This window comes from Grampus griseus (assembly GCF_964374135.1).
Source record: "Grampus griseus genome assembly, chromosome: 3".
In the NCBI taxonomy this organism is placed as follows: domain Eukaryota; kingdom Metazoa; phylum Chordata; class Mammalia; order Artiodactyla; family Delphinidae; genus Grampus; species Grampus griseus.
The window spans coordinates 164,913,155-164,932,504 of record NC_139019.1 but is presented as its reverse complement, the minus strand read 5'-3'; the positions used below and the strand labels follow the sequence as shown (position 1 = coordinate 164,932,504).

General features: G+C 53.2%; 2 protein-coding genes across 2 annotated transcripts; one reads left to right on the top strand and one right to left on the bottom strand.

Moving 5' to 3' along the window:
* Positions 1-6,294: 6,294 nt before the first annotated feature.
* Positions 6,295-8,288, top strand: SWSAP1 (SWIM-type zinc finger 7 associated protein 1; the record flags this gene model as incomplete). Its single annotated transcript, XM_082650591.1, has 2 exons — positions 6,295-6,543; positions 7,173-8,288. The coding sequence occupies 2 exons, from the start codon at positions 6,295-6,297 to the stop codon at positions 7,674-7,676; spliced, it is 753 nt and encodes a 250-aa protein (XP_082506717.1). The 3' UTR covers positions 7,677-8,288.
* An 846-nt stretch (positions 8,289-9,134) lies between these two features.
* EPOR (erythropoietin receptor) lies at positions 9,135-13,917 on the bottom strand (the record flags this gene model as incomplete). The annotated part of the gene is made up of 8 exons (XM_082651390.1): positions 9,135-9,746; positions 9,840-9,927; positions 11,222-11,309; positions 11,393-11,546; positions 12,026-12,183; positions 12,260-12,438; positions 12,814-12,949; positions 13,803-13,917. The coding sequence occupies 8 exons, from the start codon at positions 13,915-13,917 to the stop codon at positions 9,135-9,137; spliced, it is 1,530 nt and encodes a 509-aa protein (XP_082507516.1).
* Positions 13,918-19,350: the final 5,433 nt, after the last annotated feature.

Sequence of the window (19,350 nt, the reverse complement as noted above, 5' to 3'; positions counted from 1 at the left end):
GGCATCTAAGTGGGCATAATTGGGAGATGGGTCCTTGCCTCCTAGGATTGCCCTTTTAAGGGCCAAAGCCTGACTCCACTGGCCATTGCCTAGCCAATGGGAGCCCCCCAGTTCTCAGAATTCTGGCCAAAAGGAGTTTACTCCAGCCAATAGGCGCCTCCCCATCATTTCTTAGAATCCTCAGGCAAGAGGGCAACTCTAGCCAGTGTTCAGCGTCTGAACAATGAATAGGAGTCCTTGGTTCTCAGAATTTCTAGGGTGGGTGGGTATGATTCCAGTCAATGGGGGACCGCCCATGTCTAAGCATGTGCAAAGGAGAGGAGGGAGATGGGGTCATCTTTTGTCATCGGGTCCTCTCTCCTCAGAATCAGAGAGTCCAACTGGAGGGTGGGGGGCAGGCTCCCCCGTGGCAGGGTCCTTGGGGTACCCCTTCCTCTCTCAGCCCCTCCCTCATATGCAGTCTCTCACCCAGTCCCTCCTAACTCCCAACTTATGCAGGGCTTGCCCCACTTCAGAGGTTTTGGGGTTCAGGGTGCTGCATCCTTCCTTGCCTGTGCCCAGGTCACCCCAAACTCTTCTGTTATTTATTAGGGCTGTGGGGAAGGAGTTTTTTTTTCTTAGAACCCCCCCCGTTCTTCACACTGCCCCCCATGCCTCAGCCTCGTACAGATGTGCCGTCATAGGGGCACAGGTGGAGCAAAGACGGCTCCCCGCCCCAAGCAGCCAAAGGCAGTGGGCAGGGGAGACACTGCCCCCTTTTCCTGCCCCCTCCTCATCTTTAATAAAGACCTGTTTGTAACAGAAGTTTGGCCACCTGCCTTCCTCCCCCAGGTGGCAGGGTGTGGAGGACATTAATTTTGGGTCTAGGTGTGAGTGTATTGTCACAGGGCGATTGTGGAGAGGCAGCATGGGGCTGTGGGGTCCGTGACTTGGCTTTAAATCCTGGCTCAGCATTTCCTGGCTGTGTGGCCTCAGGAAAGTTAATTAACCTCTCTGTGCCCTTGTTTCTTCATGTCAAATTCGAACAGCCCCACAAGCCGCATGTAAGGCACACAAACACACGGTGAGGGGCCTCATAATGACTGCCTTCCCCAGGCAGCTGGCCTGTTTCTGACCACGGCCAGGGTGCAGAGGGCACAGGGAATCGGGTGAGGGGACCCTAAGGGTTCTAATAGAAGGGGATGCTGGAGGCTGTAGGAACCTCCAAGCTGAATCCCTGACTACATGGATTTGAGCAGGGGTTCTGATTATGAGGTTCTGCTGAGAACCAATCCCTGAGGACCCAGCAGAGACCAGGGAAGGTAGGAGGGACACGGAGCCACAGACCACCTCCCCCCACACACACGCTGTGGCTCATAGGGACTTCAGACAGGCCATTCAGGGTACGGAGTCATCGAGAAACCAAGAAAGGGGAGTCTGCTTTCCTTTCTTTCTCGTTTATTCATCCATCCATCCATTTATTCATTCAGCGAACACTATGGAGCACCCCCCCACACCTGAGTGCCAGGTGCTGTTTAGTTAGGCACAGGGGCTGCAGCAGTGAGCTGCAGACACAAAATCCTGCCCTCATGGAGCTCACTTCCTAACACCTGAGAGACAATAAACAAGATAAATAAGCTATACACAAAACCACAATTCCAAATTTCAAGAAGGTCTGGAAACCAAAATTTGTTTCTCATTTGTGGCAAAACCTGACCTGAACTGACATAGGTTATTATAGCTTTTCTTTATTTAACTTTATGAGACTATTCTTACGTCTTGCTGCAGATAAAGTGTTCGACTTAGAATGTTATCCCAGGTCCAACTAGGAGTGTTATTCAGTGCATAGTATTTGCACCGTAGTACCTTTCGAAAATCTGAAAAATTCTGAATTCTAAACTGTAGGATCAAGGATTTAGGTCAGGGATTGAGATCGCTGATATGTTAGAATGATAAGTGACAGAGAAAACTCAAGCTAGAGAAGACAATGGGACAACTCTGGGATGGGGACACAGCTTGCAATTTAAAGAGGGTGGTCAGGGAAGTTCTTTCTGAGGAGTTGGCACTGGAGATGAGGTGTGAAGGAGGGAGGGAAGGGAGCCATGCAAGTATCCACAGTGTGGAGCAAGGGGAGCGTTCCAGGCAGAGGGAACAGCAAGAATGAGGGCCCTGAAGTGGCAACGTGCCGGCTGTGTTCGGGGAACAGTGAGGACACCTGTGCGGTTGGAGCTGAGCAGGCGACAGGGAGACGGAGGGGGAGGAGGTGGTGGGGTGGATTGAAGGCTGCAGGGAATGAGTTGGACGCCTGAGAGGGCTGCAGGCAGAGGAGGAACAGAATCATGGAGCCCCCTGCTTCACCGCCCAGAGCTTCTATTTCCAGGGCTTGCACCCCTGAGGCCCGTGGTCCCTCCAGACGCACAGCTCCCTCCATGCGGGCAGGAAAGAAGCAAAACTTCAGCACAATGGACAGCGCCCTACCGCAACCCGGTTGGCACTGTCCGTGGTCCTGATGTTAAGCGGAGGCCAAGAAAGGGTAAAGGCGGGGCTGCCAGACACAAAGAAGTGTCTGGGCCCGCTAGAGAGGTTGGAGACAGCAGCCCTGGCCTTGCACACACCCCCATCCCAGGGTGGATAATTTTAGGTAGAAAGTTCAGACTAAGGGACTTCCCTGGTGGTCCAGTGGGTAAGACTCCATGCTCCCAATGCAGGGAGGTCGGGTTCGATCCCTGGTCGGGGAATTAGATCCTACATGCATGCCGCAACTAAGAAGTCCACATGCCACAACTAAAGATCCCACATGCCACAACGAAGATCCCGCGTGCTGCAACTAAGACCCAGTACAGCCAAAATAAATAAATAAATAAACATTTTTTTAAAAAAGAAAGAAAATCCAGACTAAGATCTGCTTGCTTATTCAAAAGGCTTCTTGAGGGCTTCCCCGGTGGTCCAGTGGTTAAGACTCCGTGCTTCCACTGCAGGGGGCGCTGGTTCAAGCCCTGGTCCGGGAAGATCCCACATGCCGCAGAGCAACTAAACCCGTGTGCCACAACTACTGAGCCTGCGCTCTAGAGCCCGCGAGCCACTACTGAGCCCGTGTGCCACACTACTGAAGCCCGTGCACCTAGAGCCCATGCTCTGCAACAAGAGAAGCCACCACAATGAGAAGCCTGCGAAATGCAACGAACAGTAGCCCCCGCTCGCCGCAACTAGAGAAAGCCCGTGCAGCAACGAAGACCCAATGCAGCCAAAAATAAATAAAATAAATAAATTTATTTTTAAAAATCCTCTAATTAAAAAAAAAAGCCATCTCAACATGCCCCAGTAAGTCTCACAGTCTCTCAAGCTCAACTCGATCAAAACTGAGCTCCGGGCTTCCCTGGTGGCTCACTGGTTAAGAATCCACCTGCCAGTGCAGGCGACATGTGTTCAAGCCCTGGTCCAGGAAGATTCCACATGCCGCGGAGTAACTAAGCCCATTCACCACAACTACGGAGCCTGTACTCTAGAGCCCACGCACTGCAACTACTGACCCCACGTGCCTAGAGCCCATGCTCCACTACGAGAAGCCACTGCAGTGAGAACCCTACTCACTGCAACAAAGAGTGGCCGCTGCTCGCCTAAGCTAGAGAAAGCCCGCGCACAGCAAAGAAGATCCAATGCAGCCAAAAATAAATAAATAAATTTATTTAAAAAACTGAGCTCTGACTTATAATGTAAGTTAGACCATGACCCTCTTGTGCTCAAACCCTCTGTTGGCTCTTCATGGCACTCTATGTAAAAACCAAAGTTCTCCCAGTGACCCCAGGCCTTTGCACTTGAAGGTGCCTCCACCTGGAATGCTCTTCCCCTACATAGCTACACAGTTCCCTCTCTCAACTCCTTCAAGCCTTTCCTCAAGTATTACCTTCTCAGGGAGGCCTGCCCCTACCACCCTATTCAAAATTGCAAAAACCAAACAAACAATTGACCCTTCCCTTCCCTGTGCAAACTTTCTTTTCTTTTTTTGCACACACTTATCATCTGCCCATAGACTATTTAAACTCTTCATTATCTCTTCCCTCGCTAGGATGTCAGTTCCACCAGGACAGAGATTTTGTTGTCTGTTCACCGCTGAACACCTGTGCCTCCTAGGTCAGGGCGGGGAACAAAGTAGGTGCTCAAGAAGTGTTTGCCAAATGAATGAACTAATCACTTGAGGATGCTGATAAACCAGGGAGGAACACAGACTGACCCTGAGCTCTCCACCTCCCTGTTCCCTCACCCTGCGGTCCTGCCTCCTCCAGGGAGCCCCTCTAAGGTAAGAGTCCTTCTGTCAGGACATGAAGGTGGGATCCTAAGAAGGGAGGGAAAGAAGTACCGTGTGCATGAGAGATACACCTAATGTCTGCATCTCTGACTATATACTCACTCAGCTATATTTAGGAGCACCTACTCTGCGCCAGGTACTGTTCTAGGAGCTGGGGACCCAGTAGTGAAAGAAAGAGGGACCCTTCCCTGGTGGAGCTGACATACTAGTGGGGAGAGAGGCAATAAAATAAATACATAAGATTGGAAGTGATAAGTTATTTGAAGAGAAATACAGATGAATAAGCAATTAAAGAGTGAAGGGTGTGTGACTTTACACAAGTGGTCAGGGAAAGCCTAAGTAGGTGATATTTGAGCAGAGATCTGAATGGAATGAAAACAACTAGGGATACATATCTGGGAGCTGAGTGCTCTAGGCAATGGAACAGCAAGTGCAAAGGACTTGAAATGGGGCTGTGTTGAGCATACTCCCATGTATATAACTGTGTGGAACTGTGTGATTCGGGTGTCACTACTGGATGCTTGTGTATTTAGAGTGTTGCAAAGTAAGGCGAACCATGGGGCTGAGGTTGTGCATTTGACAGGGGAATGTAACAGCATGCCTCGTGTGTGTGTGTGTGTGTGTGTGTGTGTGTGTGTGTGTGTGTGGTGACAATGGTATGGTTATATCAGAGTGTGTTTTTGTATGCGTGCAAGGGAAAGGGTGTGGGGGCATGAATGTGGGAAAGAGTGTGTATGGGATGCGTTGTGTCAGGATAGGACATGGCTGTGAGCATGTGAGTGATGGGGATTCTGGAAGTGAATATATATGCAGAGATGCCGTGTGTGTGTGTGTGTGTGTGTGTGTGTGTGTGTGTCTATGTATTTGTAGAGGGATGTGGGGGTACGCGGCTTTGTGAGTGGGTGTATTGGGGGATGTTGTGGAGCTGTGTTCTGGCCCCAGAGGGAGAGAGAAAGCCCTGGAAATCTCAGTTCGGCCCTGCCCCTGGGTCTCCTGGCAACAGCACCACTTTGAAGTTACCAGGAGACAGAGTTGCCAGGGCAACAAGGGCGTGAGTGGCAGCTCTGGGGAGAAGTCTGGGTGAAGAGACCCAACCAGTGATCACTTGATTATTCACCTTGTTCCTCCTTCTCTCCCAGTTTCTCATCAGTTCTACCTTCCTTTCTTCATTCATTCCTTTAACGAACCTGTATTGAGAATCTGCAATGCCCTAGGCACTGACCGGGCACTGGAGATACCGAAGTGAACGTGACAAACAAGGTCGTGCTGTGGCTCTCCCTCAGTCTCCCAGCCCCTTCATCTTTGCCTCTTCTCTCCTGGCCCATTTTTTATTCTATGGTCCTGCCTCCCATTGTACCCCAAGCAGGACTCCAGAAGCCCCCAGGCCAACGAGGAGGCCAGCTGAGACTCTTCTTCTTATAGACCCTCAAAGACAGCTGCTTTGCTGTCTGACGGATGTTTTGCACACGAATGTCCTCAAGCCTGCAGCCCCCGCCCCCATTTGTGCAAGTACTCAGGTACAGAGAGAGATACAAGCACATAGCTCCTCCATCTCTCCCCTGCTTCATTGTCACTGGGTAACATCAGCAGAAACACACACATACGCATCACAATATTCCTCTGAGATACCATGTGCTCCATTTTACAGGTGAGCAAACTGAGGCTAGGAGACTTTAAGTAATGTGTCAGTGATTAGGGCCTACTCCCTCCAACTCTCAACCCTTGTATTGTCTGATTAGCTTATTAGCTCAGAATAATAGTATTCATGCTGCTTCCGCCAGCGGACTCACCCAGGGAAGGGCCTTATCTCCCTCAAAGGCCTCCATTCCTTCCTCAGACTAGGTTATTTGCCCCTTCACCGGGGGAGGAGCTAGGAAACGTCGATCTAGCTTTGATGAACAGATCACTGGACCAATGGAGAAGCTAAGTGCACTGTAACCAATGCGACCCCGTCCTGGGCGGGATCAAGGACAGGAACGGGCCGCCGATTGGACAGAGGTACGCTGCGAATGGCGGAGACGCTGAGGCGGGTGCTAAACTCGGGCGGCGCGGCTGGCCCCGGGGAGGAGAACACAGCTGAGGCCGAACCGCCTTTGCTGCTGCTCGGCGGTCACGGCTCTGGAAAGACAGCGCTGCTATTCGCGGCGGCCCTGGAGGCGGCAGGGGAAGGCCGAGGCCCTGTCCTCTTCCTGACTCGGAGGCCTCTGCAAAGCCTGCCTCGCCGGATTGGAGCTGCGCTCGAACCCTTGCGGTTACAGGTGGGGCGGAGCGGGACCAGAGGTGGACCAGCCAGTAGCGAGGCGGATGGACGATTGAGTGACAGGCAGAGACAGGCCAATGGCGGAGACGAAGGGAGGGCAAGCCGGAGCAGGCATTATGGGACGGAGTCTGGAACGAGTTGGGGGTGGGACTACGCGAAGCTTTGTTAAGATTGAGTGAGAAACCATCCAATGAGGGGGCGGAATTAGCAAAGGGTGGCGCCCAAAGACTGGAGTCCGGGGCGAGTAGGGGGCGGGGCTAAACATGGTCGGGTCTGGAAAGAGTTTCTGGGCCGCTGGAGTCAATGCTGGGGTCGGACGTTATGGGCAGGTTTTCCGTGGAAAGATTGCCCTAGAGATTTGACAAAACGATATACCTTGTTCTTACCTAATACCGGGAAGTGATGAGTTCAGAATGAGAAAAACAAAAAATAAAACGGGGTGGGGGGGGGCGGGCGTGGCGAACAGAAGAATATTCGACCACTCTGAGCTAGCTGCTTCACTCTGGAACCAGCGGTCTGGGGAGTGAGAACCACGTCCAGGAAAGTATGCAAGGAAGCAGGGCTGCTATAGCTGAGAGCCTGGCTTCCTGTGATGAATCTGGCCGTTTCCTTTTTTCCTCTCTCTAGAAGATCCGCTTCCAGTACCCACCCTCAACCCGTGAGCTCCTCCGGCTCCTGTGCTCTGCCCATGAGACGCGGGGGCCAGCCCCTTCCCTCCTGCTGCTCGATGGCCTGGAGGAGTACCTAACGGAAGACCCCGGGTCCCAGGAAACCGCCTACCTGGCCGCCCTGCTTCTGGACACAGCTGCCCACTTCAGCCACCGGGTTGGGTCTGGCCGGGGCTGTGGGCTCATTGTGGCCCTCCAGACCCAGGAGGAGGGAGACAGTGCGACTGCCCCGCAGTTGGCACTGCTTCAGAGGTATTTCCCTGCCCAGTGCTGGCTGCAGCCCGATGCACCAGGCCCAGGACAGCACTGCCTCCGAGCCTGCCTGGAGCCAGGTGGGCTGGGTGCCAGGGCAGAGTGGCGGATGACTTTCCGACAAGATGGGGAGATGACAGTCACCCCGTGGTCCACGCAGGCTGGTGACACCAGCTTGCACAAGGGTTCAAGCTCTGGAGGCCAACCTTGAGGTTTGGAGTGTGACAACCTCTCTATCCTTCAGTTTCCATGGCTGGAATACCTACCTCAGGGACAGATGCAAATTCAGAGACCTAAAGATTATAAAGCGCTTTTTCTCTCATAAATATAGCATTATCCTGTACATATTGTCAACATATTGTTTAACTTCGCTGTTTTGAACTTTGTAAAGAGTTTCATGATAAATGTAATCTGAGACTTCCTTCTTCTCCCGCTGAACATTGTTACTAAGATTCGGCCGTGGGACTTCCCTGGCGGTCCAGTGGTTAAAACGCCATGCTTCCAGTGCATGGGACACGGGTTTGATCCCTGGTCTGGGAACTAAGATCCCACATGCCATGCAGCGCAGCCAAAATACAGAAAACATTCAGCCACATTTTTTCATTCATTCCTTTTTCCATACTTTGTATAATTCCTTGGGTGACTATACCCCAATTTACTCATCAGATTGACTTATTTACTGCTATTAACACTCTTGTACACATATCCTGGTTCATGTATGTGAGGGTTTTTAGGGTACATACCTAGAAGTGGCATTGCTGGAGTAGAAGGTATGCATACGTTCAGCTTTCCTAGGTTATGTCAAACTATTTAAAAGCGGTTAAACCAGAACTCCCATTGAGCCACTTGATGACATTTGGTGTCATCAGAGTGCTGTCTTAGGACAGGGCCTGATTCAGAATAAAGCCCTAGGAATGAATGTCATTGGTATTATTATTAGCGGCAGAGACTAGCTAGCAGCTTATTAAACAGCTTTTCTCTCTTGGGTGCACAGCTAAACTACATTTCCCAGCTGTCCATGGTTCTCACTAGGGTCACATGACCATTTCTGACCGGTAGAATTTGTGAAGAAGAGATGGCGCCCACCTCTAGGCTAGGTCCCTAAAGGCCACAGAATCTTCTGCTGTCTCTCTCGTGTTGGCTGGCAGGATGCAGAGGATCTATCTAAAGACCCCAGGGTAGCCCTGGGGGATATTAAAGTTACAGTCTGGGCTTCTGACTCATCCCAGGGATAGCTGCCCACCTGTTTGAATTGAGAAATGAGAGAGAAAATATTTAATGTGTTCAGCCACTCAGTTTCAGGGCAGCTTTGTTAGGGCAGCTAGCATAACATACTAACTGATTCATTTTATTATCATTATTCAGATTGCCAGGGCAGAATTTCAGACTGAACTCAAGGCCTTTTCCTGCTTCTCCTATGGCCTGGGCCCAGGGAAAAGATGGGGCTTAGAGGTATTTATAGAAGCCGTGACAGAAAACTTATATATATTTATATATCTACACAAAAGACTGTACATGTAAAAATACTGCAAGGTTGTGACTTTCTGACCAGGATGAATTGAGCAGAAAGCCAAGGTCAGCAGGCCTCACTGACCCTGTCGGATAAATCTTGGGCCTGGAGTAGCACTTGAGGTCATTCTGGGTCCCCGTGCATCTGAGGGCTGGAGTCCTAGGAGCAGGCCACGTAGCTCGGGGGTGAAGGCTCGGGGGCTGGGATGAGGCTGTTCTCATAAGGGTTGGAGTAGGGGCCATTGGATGAGCCCCTCTGGGCTTCCTGGGAACCCCCAGAGCTGTAGTCAGTTGAGATGCCAGAGTCAGACACCACGAGGTAGAGGTACTTTAGGTGGGGTGGGGTAGGGGGCAACTCAGGGGCAAGTGCCCTCGGGCGCAAGAGCTGGGAGCTGGGATCCAGGATGGTGTACTCAAAGCTGGCAGCCGAGGCCCCCTCTGGCACAGGCTTCAGGGCCAAAGCGGATGAGCAGGAGAATGCTTCCGAGGCTTCATCCATGGCTGCTATGTCCAAATCGCCACCAGGCTGTGGGAGGTCCTCGCTGGGTGGGCTCCGGGGCAGCAAGCACTTGTCCAGCACCAGGTAGCTGTCTTGGGCATGCTCGCTGCCCACCGGCTCCAACAGGGGCCCCTCATCATCTGCCCCTGGCTCCACTGCCTGTGTCACCCCCCAGCAGCGCTCAGAGAGGACCTCCAGGGGGGCAGGTGGGTCCTCTGTGAAGGGGGTGCAGGGGCTCCACCACAGACAGCCATCAGTTTGGTACAGCCACAGCTGGGGAGACAGCAGCAGCCTGCTCAGAGACCGGGGATTCGGCCACAGGAGCAGGGAAACCCCAGGCCCTGAGGGGACAGCCAGGCCACCTACCTGGAAGTTACCCTTGTGGGTGGTGAAGAGGCCCTCAAACTCGCTCTCGGGGCTTGGGATGCCAGGCCATATCTTCTGCTTCAGAGTCCTAGTGAAGCCAAAAGAAACGAATACCTGGGCATGTGTCACTGACCAGTCACCAGCACCCCCTCAGCACCAGTCGCAGGGCAAAGGTACTCCTAGCCCCTTGTGATCATGATGAAGGCATAGGAGTGTGTGGGGCTGAGGAACAGGGGCTCGGCCAAAGCATCTGCCAGGCTCTACAGAAGGGCAACTGGAACAAAGTTTTGAAGGATGCATAGGAGTTCAATATGCTCCGTCTAAAACCCACCCAGTCTTGTCTGAAGGTCCATTGTTACTTCCCTCCTCACTCCTTTCCATAGTTCCTCAATGCATTCAGAATAAAGTCCCGATTCCTCCCCACAGCCCTGCAGAAGACCCTGCATGGTCTGACCTCTGGCACCTCCTTCATCTCATCATCCACCACTTACCCCCTTACACACTCTTCTCTAACCATACAGCTCTTCTTGCAGCTGCTTCAATGTTCCAAGCTCATTCCCACCACAGGGCCTTTGCACTTGCTGGTTTTTCTCCCTGCTTTTCATGCGGCTGCCTCCTACCAGACTTCAGGTTTCTGCTCTGATATCACCTCCCAGAGGCCTTCCCTGACTATCCTGTCATGGCCCCATCCCCATTAATTTCTGTGATATCACTCATCACAATTTATAATCAAATATATGTTGATTCCCTTATTTGTTGTGTGACTCAGCTATGAGATCCACAAGGCCAGTGATACGTCTGGTTTGTTCTACACTTTCTCCCCAGTGCCTAGCACGCAGTTGGCATTCAGTATGTATTTTCCAACCAAGTAAATGAACAGGGCCTTGAAAGACAACGAGGAGATTGCTTGGCAGACATGGCAAGAAGGACATTCCTGGCAGAAGGAACAGTATGTGCCAAGCCTTGGGGGTGTGAAAACACATGGTTTGTACTTGGAATTACAAAAACCTCAGGATGGCTGGTCATATCGTAAAGCATCTGAGGAGCTTGACAACAGGGGTGGGAGGCACTTGGGGTTAAATCGTTTCAGTAAGCCCATCTGGTTGATTTTACAGAAGTTGATGAAATTGGGAAAAAGTACAAAGGAATCCAACAAGGGGCAGCCACTGAGGTAGGAGGAAAACCAGGTGAAATTATGCCCAAGAGCAGAGAATTTTAAGTAAGAGTCTGCGTCTGACCTGGCTTGCATCCCAGTCCTGCCACTGACTCCTCATTGTGTGACCCTGGGCAAGTGCCTGCCCCTCTTTGAGCCTAGGTTCCCACAGGGAAAGGAGAACGTTGGTGGGGAGGAATCTGAGTCAGGTGCCGAGTGGGGCGCTCACCGGCGGTGGGAGAGCAGGGTTAGCACGGCCAGCAGCAGCAGAATGAGCACGAGGACGAGGGAGAGCGTCAGGATGAGGGGGTCCAAGTCTGGGGAGCAGGGAGGAGGTCAGGGCGGTGAGCTTGCCCCATGCTCCGCCCAGCCCCTTCTACACCCCTGCCTGGGGCCTCACCACTAGCCGTCAGCAGCGACACAGGCTCGGACCAGGCGCTCCAGAAGCCACCGAAGCTCGGCTCGGCCATACGCGCGCGTACCTTGAAGGTGTAGCGCGTTCCGCCCCGCAGGTTGCTCAGCACGCACTCAGTGCGGCCGTCGAGGATCTCCACCTGGAGGCGGGGCCCAGGTGAGAGGTATCGCCAATAGGGGCGGGGCGGGCAAAGGAGGGTATGTGAGGGTGGGCCCTGAGGGACCGAGCTAATCAGAGAAAGGAAGAACAGAGCCCAAGCATGGGGAGGCGGGCAATGAAAGCAGGAGGCGGGGCCCAGGAAGGGTCGGGGCCAATCAAGATGGGGCCCCAGGTAGAAGAGGGCGGGCTCGGGCTATTTAACTGCGGGGCCAGAGCACAGGGGGGGCGGGCCCTGAAGAAGTCTAGGGTTTGGGACAAGGGTTTAGTGGGATTGAGTCCAGGTGGGCTGGGGAAAGGGGACATCGGGAAAGGGGACAAGTCGGTGGACGTGGAGCTGTCTTGGGCAGGAGGTGGAGGGGCGAGGCCATGGGGGCGGGGCCGTGGTGACCGTCTGGGTGGGACCTAGAGGGCCTGTCGACTCTGGAGCCCTTGGGGCTAGGCCGTAGGAGCGAGCCTCACCCTCTGCGCGCCACCAGCGGCGTTCTCTGCCGAGATGTTCATCTCATAGCGAATGAGGCTTGCCATGGGTGCCCCAGGCGGTGGGAGCCAGCGCAGTACCACATGGCCGCCCTCGTCTGCCCGCCGCGCCAGCAGCCCAGCGGGAGGGTCTAGGAGCACTGTGGAGAGGGGTTGCTCAGGTGGACGGAGACTGGGACTCCCTCCCGACGACTCTCCCGTTCCCAGCGCTCTTACCCACTTCGTTGATGTGGATGATACGGCGGTAGCGTGAAGAGCCCGAGGAGGCCGCAGTGACGCGCAGCTCTAGGGGCACGAAGCTCGACGTGTCGGCTGTAGGCAGCGAGCACCAGAAACGCACCAAGCCACGGGTGGTGGGCGCCTGATGCAGGCGGCACGGCTTCCACGGCTCACCCCTGTTCGCCCAGGAACCAGCGAGGGTAGGGAGCAAGTTGGGAGGCATTGCCGGGACCGAGGGTGTGTTCTGGACACTACCACCAGGGGGCGTCCCAGCCCCGACGTACGCGACGCCTTAGTCCTACTTTGTAGCGGTGTTGTCCCAGCCCTGAAGTTTGGGGTCGCACTCCAGCAGTGATCACGGGAGTGTTCCAGCCCCGACCACTAGGCAACGTGTCGGCCCTGACCCCGTGGGCTTCCCAGTAGTGACTACCAGCGGAGGTGCCATCCGGCCCCTGGCACCAGAAGTCCCAAGGTGCGAGCTCCGGGGAGCGCTGCTCGGCCCGCCCGCCCCCTCCACCTGTGGGGCGCTCCACTTGCCCCGTCGGACTCACTCGAGCTGGTAGGAGAAGCTGTAGTTGTCCGGGCCGACCCCGGCGCTTGCCGCTTCCTCCCAGAAACACACCAAATCCTCCAACCTCTCGGTGAAGCACAGAAACTCTTCAGGCTCGCGGGCTGTCAGCAGGGCCGCTGGGGATGGGGGCCAGGGGAGGGGGTCAGGAGACCCGAGCCCCGTCCTCGGGCCACAGCATCCTCCCCTCCCTCCTGCCGCCTGTGCGGACCGATAAGAAAAATGCCCCGCCCCTCTGTCTACCCCAGCGGGGCCCTTCGAGGGGTCTGCAGAAGTGCTGCCCCCCGAACTCCCATGCGTAGGTTGAATGTCTTATTGTCTCCCCACACACGCCCGCCCACCCCGCGACCGGCTGAGCTGAGCGCAGCATTCAAGGCCTCCGCCTCCCGCTGCCGGCCCCGCCCCAGCCCAGGACGTGCGTGAGGGTGAGTGTGTGTGTGCAGGAGGCGGGGTCCCCTATCAGCCCCGGCAGGCTCCCGGCTGCCCGATAGCGCCAACCGTGCCCCCCGGCCCCGCTCCCTCAACCCCGCGGACCCAGGGATATGGCGCCCGCATGCAAACAGTGTTTACAGACGCCTGCGGCCCGGCCCCTCTGACTCGAACCCTGGTTTTAGCCTCCCTCCCCCACTGGAGGGTCGGCTACGTCCCCTCCCCTTGGGGACTCTAGACTACAGGGCCTAGAACCAGCACCACCCCTGCCCCATTTAGTGTTTAGCATGTGTCAGACTCCTTGAGAAGATAAAACAGGACTCTTACGCCCCTCTCTAGCTTCTCCCACAGACGCAGTCTGGGGATACAGACCCGCAGTATGCCATATCAGGTCCCAGTCTAGGGTTCAGACACCAGCTGGGGCTCCAGGACACAGACGGGTTCAGAACCTGGCATAGCCCCCAGGACCCAGGCTGGAAGTTCAGGCCCCAGCATTGCCCTCCAGGACCTAGTGCGGGGGTCCACACTCAGCTCCACCCTTACCTTTCCTTTCAAACTTGGGATCCGGTGGGTTGGGTGGGGGAGCCCAGGTTGCCCCAGCGAGTAGGAGACAGAGGAAGCCAACTCCAGGCCAGAGGGATGCCCCGAGATGATACATGATGCAGCCCCTGCCACGGGAGGCCCAGGGATCCTGCCCCCCCCTTCCTCCGCCCCAGGCACAGTCCACAGCTGGGTCAGCAGCTGCCTCCGCCGGACACAGCTGACCAGGCCTTCCCGGCCAGGCGCCTCCAAGTGGCAGCTCCCCCGAGGGGGCGGGACCAGCAGGCAGCCTGGGCTGAGATAAGAGGGAGGCAGCCGCCCTGCCAGGGCCTGGCTAGAGAGGGCAGAGGCCCTCCAGGGCCTGGGGGCCCCTTGGGGGATGGGGTGGGGGGCTGGCGGGAGCAGCTCTGGTTTCTGCGTAGGACCCACTTTCTTGCTGTGTGACCCTGAACAGGTGACTTACCTTATCTGAGCTTCAGCCTTTTCATCTGTAAAATCCGACTTGGCACATAGCAAACATTCCAAAACTGTAAGCTACTGATAGTATCGTGCTAATCAACATCCCTTCCCAGTGTGGGTAGGAAAATAATCATCGTAATAGTGAGTAGCGGTTGAGTGTTTGCACAGCGTTGGGCAGTGCTGCCGGGCAGTATGTGCGAAAGAGCCTGCATTTGTAAGATTACATATATTCTGGAGTGTGAGGTTTCATGTGTGATTTTTTTGCTTTTTTTTTTCTGCTTACATTTCAATACTATTGGGATTTTATTTTACAAGGAGTGTGCAGTTCTTTTAATAATCTGGAAAGTATAGAACAAACTATAAAAGCTTTTCACCTGGGCTGAGCTTTAACTGAGGTAAACACCCTCCCCACAGAGGTACATGCCTGGGGAAGGCGGAGGGGGTGGTGCTGATACCTACCTCATTGCGGCAGCCTGCCCCAGATTAGCCAGAGAGCTCCCTGGTGGCGCAGTGGTTAAGAATCCGCCTGCCAGTACAGGAAACACAGGTTCGAGCCCTGGTCTGGGAAGATCCCATATGCTGCGGAGCAACTAAGCCCGTGCGCCACAACTACTGAACCTGCGCTCTAAAGCCCGCGACCACAGTTACTGAGCCCGTGTGCCACAACTACCGAAGCTCACGCGCCTAGAGCCCGTGCTCCACAACAAGAGAAGCCACCGCAATGAGAAGCCTGCCCACTGCAACAAAGAGTAGCCCCCGCTTGCCTTAACTAGAGAAAGCCCGCTCCCAGCAAAGAAGACCCATAAATAAATAAATTTATTAATTAAAAAAAAGAGAGGGCTTCCCTGGTGGCGCAGTGGTTGAGAGTCCGCCTGCCGATGCAGGCGACACGGGTTCGTGCCCTGGTCCGGGAAGATCCCACATGCCGCGGAGCGGCTGGGCCCGTGAGCCATGGCCGCTGAGCCTGCGCGTCCGGAACCTGTGCTCCGCAACGGGAGAGGCCACAACAGTGAGAGGCCGCGTACCGCAAAAAAAAAAAGAGAGAGAGAGAGAGAGAGAGAGAGCGCGAGAGAGCGCGCGCTCCATTCCCTGGAGCACAGTGATTGGTTCAGGGAGGGCATGTGACCGAAAGGGATCCAGTGAGCTTCCATCATGGGACTTTTCCTGGAGTTACTGGGAAATGGGGTGCCGCTTTCTGTTGGATGATGAGGTGAGCAGATGACTAGCCAGAGACATCTTTGCCATTAGGAGGGAAAAAATTGCCTGATAATGAAGCTAATGTGGGCTTCTGAACTGTCTGTTACCTCCACCCGTAGACTCTTCCTCTAACTAGACATGGGGCTCACTCCTTCACTTTACTCAGGCCTCTGCCTAAATGTCACCTCCTCAATGAAGCCCTCCTTGCTCACCGTATTTAAAATAGCAACCCTCGGGCTTCCCTGGTGGTGCAGTGCATAAGAATCTGCCTGCCAAGGCAGGGGACACGGGTTCGATTCCTGGTCGGGGAAGATCCCACATGCCGCGGAGCAACTAAGCCCGTGCGCCACAACTACTGAGCCTGCGCCCTAGAGCCCGCGAGGCACGACTACTGAGCCCACGTGCCACAACTACTGAAGCCCATGCGCCTAGAGCCCGTGCTCTGCAACAAGAGAAGCCACCGCAATGAGAAGCCTGCACACCGCAATGAAGAGCAGCCCCCGCTCGCCGCAAGTAAAGAAAGCCCGCACGCAGCAACAAAGACCCAACACAGCCAAAAGTAAAAACAAACAAACAAACAAATAAATAAAATAGCAACCCTCTAGCCCCACACTCCCCATCAGCCCTTAAACGGCTTAGTAGTAGTAGCAGCAGCATTTTGCATTCCCTGTACTTATTATATCTAATACGTATTTGATGCTTTGTTATTGATTCACCACCTTTACTAGTCCGTTTTGTTCATTTCTGCATCCCCAGTACCTAGAACAGGGCCTGCCATACAGTAGGAGGTCAGGAAATATTTGTGGAGTAAAAGATTAGTGAAAAACCAAGCTGAGAGATGTAGAGAAACAGTTGACTTTGTGTTAGCCACTGGATAGAGCTGTTCCTGAGTACTTCTGCACTTTTTAAAAAAATAAATTTATTTATGTATTTTTGGCTGTGTTGGGTCTTTGTTGATGCACGCAGGCTCTCTCCTTGCGGCGAGTGGGGGCTACTCTTCGTTGCGGTGTGTGGGCTTCTCATTGTGGTGGCTTCTCTAGTTGCGGAGCACTGGGCTCTAGGCGCGCAGGCTTCAGTAGCTGTGCCATTTGGGCTCAGTAGTTATGGCTTGGGGGCTTAGTTGCTCCGTGGCACGTGGAATCTTCCTGGTCCGGGGCTCAAACCTGTGTCCCCTGCATTGACAGGCAGATTCTTGACTACTGAACCACCAGGGAAGTCCGGTCCTGCACTTTTAAAAACAGAAGTCGGGGAATTCCCTGGTGGTCCAGTGGTTAGAATTCCATGCTTCCCCTGCAGGCGGTATGGGTTCTGTTGCTGGTAGGGAAACTCAGATCCCACAAGCTGGGTAGTGTGGACAAGAACCAAACAAACAAAAAGAAAACAGAAGTCCATGAGAATCTCTTCCTCTGGAAATTGGCATTTGGTTTGAGTGTGTGTGTGAGAGAGAGAGGGAGAGAGAGAGAGAAAGAGGGAGAGAGAGGGAGAGAAACTAAACTGTGATTGTGAGAGGCAAACTAGCCCTGTTGGTAAGTGCATGTGTTCTGATGTATTGCAGGCCATTCATGTTTGAACCCCAACCTTGCCACTTACGATGCCACCTTGGAAAAGTTACTTAACCCTTCCTAGTCTCAGTTTTTCATGTATAAAATGGGCATGATAATAGTGCACCCCTCCCCGCCCCCACATAAGGCTGTTGTGAGGATTATGAGATAGATTACGTCAACTTCTGAGAACATACCTGGTGCATTGTAAGCACTCAGTAAGGATAGCAATTATTTGCTTAAGCTAACTTAAGAAGGATGCTGTTACTTACATCTGGTTGGTCTTTTTTTTAATTAAAACTTAAAAAAAATTTATATTTATTTTTCATTATTATTATATTTTTGGCTGCGTTGGGTCTTTGTTGCTGCACGCAGGCTTTCTCTAGTTGCAGCGAGCGAGGGCTACTCTTCGCTGCGGTGCACGGGCTTCTCATTGTGGTGGTTTCTCTTGTTGTGGAGCACGGGCTCTAGGCGCGCAGGCTTCAGTAGTTGCAGCACGCAGGTTCAGTAGTTGTGGCGCACGGGCTTAGTTGCTCCGCGGCATGTGGGATCTTCCCAGACCAGGGCTCAAACCCATGTCCCCTGCATTGGCAGGCGGATTCTTAACCACTGTGCCACCAGGGAAGTCCCGATTGGTCTTAATACTTAGAGAAAAAAAAAATCCTGTAAAGTAGCATGCTGTGTGCTTAACTGTTTTTCATGAGGCCCTACATGATAACTAGATTCTTCTAGTTCCTCTCCCACTCCAGACAATGCCTGGGCATTATTGTTCCAGGGACAATGTTTAGAACCCTAGGGATTGTTTTTTTTTTTTTTGCATGTTCACCAGAATCCTCCCTTTTCCTAGTAACAGCAAATGTAATTTCTATTTACATGCCCTCCCAGACTCCATTCCTGTGATTTGAAATGTCTCTGCCAGCTGACAGAATGAGCACAGGACCCAGGCCTGGCCAATGAACATATCACATTCCTCTGAACACAGTGATTGGCTCAGGGGTGGTTACAAGACACGCCGGTCCAGTCAGCATCTGCTCTGGGACTTTTGCTGGAGCTGATGGGATGAAGGGATTTTCCTTGCATGGGAAGGTGGAGCTGGTGGGATGTAAGCCTGGCACTGCCCCAACGAGGGTGAGGCTGCCTTGGAGTGGGGCAGTAGTCATTTACATGTTCTTTTGGCTACTGTAATAGAGACCCAAATCATAACGTAATGGCTTAAATAAGATAGGCATTTAGTTCTCTCTTTTGTAACAATCCAAGTAGCAGCAATACAATATGGCTTCTCCCTGGTCTCAGAGGGCCACACTCCTTCCAGTTTATGGCTCAGTTATTCAGAGGGTATGAACCACCTACTCCAAGATGATCTACCCCACGTCTTCATTCTAACCACCAGGAGGCGGAAAAGGGAGAAGGAGAGGACACAACCCTTCTCTTCAAGGGCAGAGCCTGGAATTTACCCATATACTTTCCCTTTACATCTCATTGGCTAAGACTTTGTCATATGACCACATTTTGCTGCAAGGGAGACTAGAAATGTGGTTTTTACTCTGGGTAGCCAGCTAAAAATCAGTGTTTCCATTACCATAGAAGAATGTGAATGGATTTAGGGAGACAATGGACAGTCTCATTCTCAGAGCAAATCAGAGGCAAGAGATTTTGTTACAAAGTCCTGGTGACATCTTTTGAGTCCCTGGATCCAACTGTGCCTGAAGCTGGACCCATGGAACTTTACAATTACACGGGCATTCATTTCCTTTTTTGCACATACCTGTTTGATTTGGGTTTTTGACCACTCGAAACAGAAAGAACCCTGATTAATACAGTTAGATATAAAGCCCCTAGTTGATGTCTGGCAGAGTGGGAGTTCATGAGTCAGTATCATTCTTGTTGTTGCTGTTGTTGTTATGATTATGTTGCGGGTGGCCCTGCAGCTCACTTTGTCTGTGCCTTCTCTACCTGTTTCTTCATCCTATCCCAGTACCGCTAGCTCACCCCTCTCATCCTCACAGCCCTTAATGACTCATGGGTGATGATGTTATTTGTCTCTGATTCCAATGAAATTTCTTCTTCACTCTCCCATATACATGGCAGAAAAGAATCATACCACCCCAACAATGTTGAGGGAGGGAGTCCTGAACCCTCTGTTTGTGACAGAGACCCCCCTGGATTCAAGTCATGCCTCACCCTGTGGAGCACAGGCTCTGGACGCGCAGGCTCAGCGGCCATGGCTCACGGGCCCAGCCGCTCCGCGGCATGTGGGATCTTCACGGACCCGGGCACGAACCCGTGTCCCCTGCATCGGCAGGCGGACTCTCAACCACTGCGCCACCAGGGAAGCCCTCAATTCTTATCTTGAT